The 7,899-nt window shown below is 37.4% G+C and overlaps 1 protein-coding gene across 1 annotated transcript in view; it reads left to right on the forward strand.

Moving 5' to 3' along the window:
* The window catches only part of LOC126455434 (protein SSXA1-like), a 104,397-nt gene extending 96,814 nt beyond the window's left edge, over nucleotides 1–7,583 (forward strand). Inside the window, exon 4 of the mRNA XM_050091184.1 lies at nucleotides 7,480–7,583. Within this exon, the coding sequence (XP_049947141.1) occupies nucleotides 7,480–7,524 (45 nt within the window). The 3' untranslated portion in view covers nucleotides 7,525–7,583. The remainder of the gene's footprint in view (nucleotides 1–7,479) is intronic.
* The last annotated feature ends 316 nt before the right edge of the window (nucleotides 7,584–7,899 follow it).

Genomic DNA, 7,899 nt, shown 5'->3' on the forward strand with positions numbered 1-7,899 from the left:
GGCAACATGCACATTTCCTCACATGTGAGTGTAACTGGGTGTGGGTGGGGGCCAATTTCTTTACTAAGAAAGATATCTCCAGTGAACTTGAAGAAAGAAAAAGCAAGCTTTGAAGAGTATCATTAGAGACTCAAAAGTCACTGTAAATAAAAGTCCCAGTTTGTTTGGCATCATTAAAAGGTAGAAATGCAGGTCGACAGCTCTCTGCCTGGGGAGTGACCACTGCCTGTATTGGATAAGTACCCTGGATCTGCTGTTGATCCTTCAAAAGCTGAATTTTCTGTCAGAGGATCTCAGGTTTGCTGCTGCTGTTGTTGAAACTGCTACTGGAACTGCTGTTGCAATTGCTGCTGCATGGGGCAGCTGTTGCATTTATATTCCAAGAGCTGGATTAGAATTTATGATTATGCACTTTATTTATGAGCACTTATAGTTCAAAGTCTGTGAATTTGCAGTTTTACACAATTTCTGTAATAGCTCTATTGGCCATCTCATTGGATGGTGAAATTCTGTGCTTATAGATATATTTGTTCTTATTGTATTATCCGCAAATGATCATATGGCATCTTTATCCTTATAGATATATTTGTTCGTATTTTACTATCCGCAAGTGATTGTCTGCCACCTTTATCCTCCATGCACTGGACACATTTCCACTTTAGCTGGTTGTATTATTTCGTAGATGGAACAATTCTAGCACACCAACCAAAGTCTAGTGTTTCATTCACACTCCAAATGCCATTTTATAGTGTTTTCATTCGCTTCTTACATTTTTCACTTTCGAGAGTTTGTTCAGAATGTAGAATGTGTGTAGAGTGTTTTCTGTTCAGGTTGTTGATTTTCTTCCAGCAGCAGTTGTTGATTTTCTTCCAGCAGCAATGGATATATAATGTTTTTATTTTTAAATTGTCAGTTTCATATAATAGCTTTGTAATAACTTAGATTACACAGTCTGCAGTGCACATTTGTATGCCTAAACCTTTGTCACTGCATTTCCAACAAAATCAGATATTTTGGCTGAGATTAGATTTATGCAGTATAATTATCACAGTTTCAAGCTTCATACAATACAAACAACGCCTTTATCAGGAGATAGAAAGCTGGTGTTCTACTGATCGGAGTGTGGAATGTCAGATCCCTTAATCGGGCGGTAGGTTAGAAAATTTAAAAAGGGAAATGGATAGGTTAAAGATAGATATAGTGGGAACCAGTGAAGTTCAGAGGCAGGAGGAACAAGACTTTTGGTCAAGTGAATACAGTGTTATAAACACAAAATCAGATAGGGCTAATGCAGGAGTAGGTTTAATAATGAATAAAAAAATAGGAGTGCAGGTGAGTTGCCATCAGTGTTTTAAAAAGTTATCGAAAAGGCTGTGTATGTAAGATTAATTGATCATTTTATATCACACGATTTGCTATCAAATGTACAATTCGGCTTTAGAAGTCGTTTGACAACTGAAAATGCTATATTCTCTTTTCTCTGTGAGGTTTGGATGGGCTAAACAAAAAGTTTCGAAAGCTTGGCGTGTTTTTTGATTTAACAAAGGCATTTGACTGTGTTCATCACACAATATTGCTCCAGAAGTTGGACCATTACGGAATAAGGGGAGTAGCTCACAATTGGTTCACCTCTTACTTTAGCAACAGGCAGCAAAAGGTCATTATTCACAATGTTGATAACGGCTGTGATGTGGGATCTGAGTGGGGTACTGTCAAGTGGGGGGTGCCCCAGGGATCAGTGTTGGGGCCGCTCCTGTTCCTTATCTATATAAATTATATGCCCTCTAGTATTATGGGTAACTCTAAAATATTTCTGTTTGCTGATGACACTAGCTTGGTAGTAAAGGATGTTGTGTGCAACATTGACGCGGTTTCAAGTAGAGCAGTACATGACCTCAGTTCATGGCTTGTAGAAAATAAACTAACGTTAAATCACAGTAAGACTCAGTTTTTACAGTTCCTAACACACAATTCAACAAAACCTGACGTTTTAATGTCACATAACGGGCATATGATTAGTGAAACTGAACAGTTCAAATTCCTAGGTGTTCAGATAGATAGTAAGCTGTCGTGGAAAGCCCACGTTCAGGATCTTGTTCAAAGACTTAACACTGCCATTTTCACTATTTGAACGGTATCGAAAGTGAGTGACATTTCGACACGTAAATTAGTCTACTTTGCTTATTTTCATTCACTTATGTCGTATGGTATTATGTTTTGGGGTAGCTCTTCCCATTCCAGAAGGATATTTTTGGCTCAGAAACGGGCGGTTCGGGCAATAAGTGGTGTGAGTTCACGAACCTCTTGTCGACCTCTTTTCACGAGTCTGGGTATTTTGACATTGGCCTCTCAATATGTATATTCCTTATTGTCGTTTCTTGTTACCAATATTAGTTTATTTCCAAAAATAGGCAGCTTTCACTCGGTTAATACTTGGCAGAAATCAAACCTCCATTTGGATCGGACTTCCTTAACTCTTGTGCAAAAAGGTGTCCAGTATACTGCTGCATCCATTTTCAATAAGCTGCCACTCAAATTCAAAAATCTTAGCAGTAATCCATGCGCTTTCAAATCGAAACTGAAGAGTTTCCTCATGGGTCACTCCTTCTATTCTATCGAGGAGTTCCTTGAAAAATTAAGATGATTCTCATTGTATTGCTAATAGCGCTTGCTTAAACTTATGGACTGATTTTTTTTCAGGTTCATGAACATTTATTTTTATCTGTTATTACTTTTTATGTTGTAAGTTCATATACTGACACGTTCCATGACCTTGGAGATTTGCTCCTCAATTTGGTCCTACGGAACTTGACATTTAAATAAATAAAAAAATAAAGTGAGCTACTACAAACAGCATAGTGAACGCATTATTGTGGCGAAAATAGACACGAAGCCCACGCCTACTACAGTAGTACAAGTTTATATGCCAACTAGCTCTGCAGATGACGAAGAAATTGAAGAAATGTATGATGAGATAAAAGAAATTATTCAGGTACTGAAGGGAGATGAAAATTTAGTAGTCATGGGTGATTGGAATTCGATAGTAGGAAAAGGGAGAGAAGGAAACGTATTAGGTGAATATAGATTGGGCATAAGAAACGAAAGAGGAATACGCCTGGTAGAATTTTGCACAGAGCATAACTTAATCATCGCTAATGATGTGGATGCTACACATGCAGTTTAAGTTATGTGTTTTCTTCTTTCTGATATATTTTTTCAGTCAGTTTTGTAATAATATTACAGGTGATCCACAGTAAATACTTAATTTCTCACAGCTGGAAATCTTTCATCACTATTTTTAATTATACCAATGGAGCTACTACACTTGAATTTTACATGCACTGTCATCTTCCTTACTTCCCTTTTTAGTGAACAGGGGTACTAGGACACTTGTTCTCTAACAGGGGTGTTATGACAGATGCTCTCTCTGACACTGCAACTGATGAGGTCAGATAACGTGAGCTACTACATCTACATCTACATCTACATCTACATCTACACTCCGCAAGCCACCTGACAGTCTGTGGTGGAAGGTACCTTGAGTACCTCTATTGGTGCTCCCTTCTATTCCAGTCTCGTATTGTTCGTGGAAAGAAAGATTGTCGGTATGCCTCTGTGTGGGCTCTAATCTCTGATTTTATCCTCATGGTTCCTTTGCGAGATACATGTAGCAGGGAGCAATATACTGCTTGACTCCTCGGTGAAGGTATTGTAACAATACGAGTCAAGATAGATGTAACTGAACTTGAATAGCGTATTTGCCTCTATTGGTTACGGTAGAGAGATCGATCTTTTGGTCCTGTCTGTATATTTACATATAATATTGCATGAATAAAGGCTGGGCGAGTGTAAAGCTATTGTTAAAAACGCACGCCGTGCGATTTGTTATGATTTGGTTGGTCATAATAATGACATACTTTTGAATGCAATTAAAATATAACGGCGATACCTGTTTAGTGTTATTGGAAATAATATGTAGTAAATTAATGAGTAAGGTAGCTGATCCTATAAGAAGAGGTAAAATTGGGCATATTGAGCTGTTTTGCTTTATATCGCCAAAGCCGATGATACGGCGTCATTTTTTTTTCGTTTACTCTTAGAAATAAACAAGTAAAGAAGTGCTAATTGTGCATAGTGAAAAAATATAGGGGCGAGTTTTAAATAGCTACGGTATACAATCAGAGTAACAAGAGGACATTTAGTTACATGAAATTGCGGATAGCGAAGTGTGGTCATTAAATCGAGTACACCTACAGGGTGGTCAATTCCGGGATAAATCTATACGCATCTCACGAGGGACGCGTTATTTAGACCGTTTTTTTAATTATATCGCGGAGAGTGGGCTCCAATTTATGAAAAGGAGAAAAACGTTAACTTCTACATGAACTCTTAATAATTGCGGATTGGAGAGAAAAGTGTGTAATTGTCTTATGCCTAACAAACATTCGTGGAGGCGGTGGCTAAACTAGAAGAGTCAATTACAAAATACTGTATCATTATCATTGACTGTTGGTGTCGAGCAACCAAAACTGTTCATCAAAGGGTTTCGATGGAACTTGGGAGTTAGGGTTCAGGCACTCACATATACTCCACATCAGAGTGTGAATGAGTGGTGAATGCGAAATAAAACTGTGAACTAAGTTACGTTAAATAAAACAGAAGAAACAAGACAGTTTGGTCGTATCAGTTATTATTCCGTAAACTGTAACATTTCTTATCGTTGTACGAAGCCTTTATAGACGATCTTTATGACAATTTGCTTCGAAAGGATATCGTTATGAGTTAAGTTTTGGGGACCTGGTCAAGAGGGGGTAGCTCGTAGATCCTAACTAATGCAGCTATTCTGAAATCAGGTGCTTCCGTGACCGTTGTGTGTTGTTAATGACTTAAGGTTACCATATCTCATGCTCTAAGATCGACACACCTTTCCACTTGTTATAACGGTGCCTCATGGCAACAACGACAACGCCGACGACAAAGGAAGATACAGTAGAGTATGTTCTCGAAACTTCAACAAAAGCCCGTACCGAGCTATTGAGCATCTCTCTTGCAGAGTCTTACACTGGATTCTATCTATCATCTCTGTAACGCTTTTGCAATTACTAAATGATCCTGTGACAAAGCGTGCTGCTCTCTGTTGGATCTTCTCTTTGATTAACTGTGGTAGCAGAGCGCATGTTGATGTTGCAAAATATCTGTTTTATTTGATAATTTTTTTTTAAACTTTAAAATCCCACATTTGATTGTTGTGAGTCACTTCTTTATTCTGTGTTTCACCATGGGTGTCTTTGACTGGTTAAGTATGCAGATGTGTCCTGTTAAAGGTCCCTTTTATGTGTGCCAGCCAATTATGAGTTTACATGATGGAGTTGTGTCCTCTGTGCATGCACCTTACAAGTGAAAACATGGTTAAAAAATTGTAGAAACTAAAAAGTTGGGAACTTCAGTCAGATTCAAGAACAGCTATATAGTTGTACTTGCTTTCAAGAAAATGAAGGCAACAATGCATTAAAATGTAAGCAGTGAGTTTACCAAACCTATGTTGTTTATAGTACCAGGGAATTGGCTTTATGTAGAAAATACATTGGGAAAAACATGGAATAATAGTTGAGAGAGAGAGAGAGAGAGAGAGAGAGAGAGAGAGAGAGAGAGAGAGGGAGGGGGTGGGGTGGGGTGGGGAGAGTGATTGGAGGAAAGATGCAAAATTTGTTTACCAGGACTTAAAGAGTAACTGAGCTTATTCGGTGTTTTGAAAATTACACAAGTAATTGACATGACGGAAGTTACAGAAACTACTACTATTACTGTTATTATGAGTAATTATTAGAAAATCCAAGATGGAATATCAATATTAATTAGAATAGATTGCTACACACCACATATGGGAGGTGATTAACTACAGACAGACACAGTTAAATGTAAACTGTTGGGTAGTTTTTAGCTGTCAGACAATGTCCTACATCAGTTGAAAAAACACACATACACATTCATACATGCAGAACTCACACACAATGAACAGTGCACTGAGATGCCAGTAGCTCTCTCTCTCTCTCTCTCTCTCTCTCTCTCTCTCTCTCTCTCTCTCTGTGTGTGTGTGTGTGTGTGTGTGTGTGTGTGTGTGTGTGTGTGTGTGTGTGTGTGTGTGTGTGTGTGTGTCTGTGCGTGCGTGCGTGCGTGTGCGTGCTGACAGATATGAATCTTACCGAACTATCAATTTAATAAGCCATGGTAGTAAAATACTGACACGAATTATTTACAGGAGAATCAATTTTTTACAGAAGACTGGAAAAAAACTGGGCAAAGACAGTCTCAGGAGAGAGGAGTTTGGGTTCCAGAGAAATGTAGAAACATGTGAGGCAATACTGACCCTGTTGAGATAAGTTGAAAAAAGGCAAACTTACATTTATAGCATTGGTAGCTTTAGAGAAAAATTTTGATTGGAATACACTCTTTGAAATTATGAAGATAACTGGAACAAAATACAGGGAGCAAAAGATTGTTTGCAACTTATACAGATATCAGGTTAGAGTTAACGGAGTTGAATTGCATGAAACGGAAGCAGAGGTTAAGAAGGGAGTGACATAAAGATATAGCCTATCTCTGATGTTATTCAGTATATACATTGAGCAATCATTAAAGGAAACCAAAGAAAAATTTTGGAAGGGAATTAAAGTTCATGGAGAAGTAATCAAAATGTTTAGGTTTGCCAGTAACAGTGTAATTCTGTCGGACGGCAAAGGACTTCGAAGAGCTGTTTATTGGAATGGATAACATCTTGAAAAGATGTTATAAGATGAGTATGAATTAAAATAAAGAATTGGTAATGAAATGTAGTCAGTTTAAAATATGTAATGCTGAGGGAATTAGAAAATGAGACACTAAAAGTAATAGATAGCAAAATAATTGATGATGGTCAAAGTATAAAGAAATGGCTATCGCAAGAAAATCTAAGAAAGTCTAATACAATTTAAATGTTTGCAAGTCTTCTCTGAAGGCATTTGTTACATTTGTCTGGTGTTCAGCTGTGTATGGAAGTGATATGTGGACAAGAAGGAGTTTAGACAAGAAGAAAATAGAAACTTTTGAATTGTGGTGCTACAGAGGAATGCTGAAGATTAGATATGTAGGTCAAGAATCTGATGAGAAGGTACTGAATCGAACTGCATAGCATAACTTGACTAAAAGGAGAGATTTGTTGAGGCATCAATGAATCATTAATGTGGTAATAGAGGGAAGTCTCGGCGGTACCAATTGTAGAAGGAAACCGTGGGGTGAATACAGCAAACAGGTTCAACGGCATATAGTTTTGCTTAATTATACGGAGATGAAGAGGTTTGCATAGGATAGAATACACTGGAGAGCTGCATCAAAACAGTCACAACATCATATAACACAAAACTCCTGTACTCAGGCGTGTCTTATTTTTTTCTATGTTTAGGAAAATCATTGATGAGTAATTGAATGCGTCCTTTTTTACAGGTGACAGAGAGACCCAAGGAAAAAGACCAGTACTCTTTCAGGTAGTTGCAATTTAGTTCATTAAGCTGTCTTGCAAAATACATATGGACATTTTGGTTTTAATAATCAAAAAACTAATACTAAAGAAGATCTTTAAAACAGTGTTTAGAATTTAATTAGACTAGTGAAATATTTGTTGTATCGAAGAATATGGTAGTAATCAATAGAAACATGTTTCATTTGTACAGTTTAGATGACACCGTGATTACTAATTATGGTAGTTGCTTGACAATGTGTAGTGTTAATATGCTAGCAAATTTTTTACTTCATTCAGTTTAGTGTAAGAAATAAAGTGTTAAAATGCTTCCTTGAGAGAGTCAACATCATGGTTAAATAATTTATTTCTGTGTAGGGGAAACTATGGGCAGAAGCCATTTGCGT

This window comes from Schistocerca serialis, chromosome 2 (genome assembly GCF_023864345.2).
Source record: "Schistocerca serialis cubense isolate TAMUIC-IGC-003099 chromosome 2, iqSchSeri2.2, whole genome shotgun sequence".
Lineage (NCBI taxonomy): Eukaryota > Metazoa > Arthropoda > Insecta > Orthoptera > Acrididae > Schistocerca > Schistocerca serialis.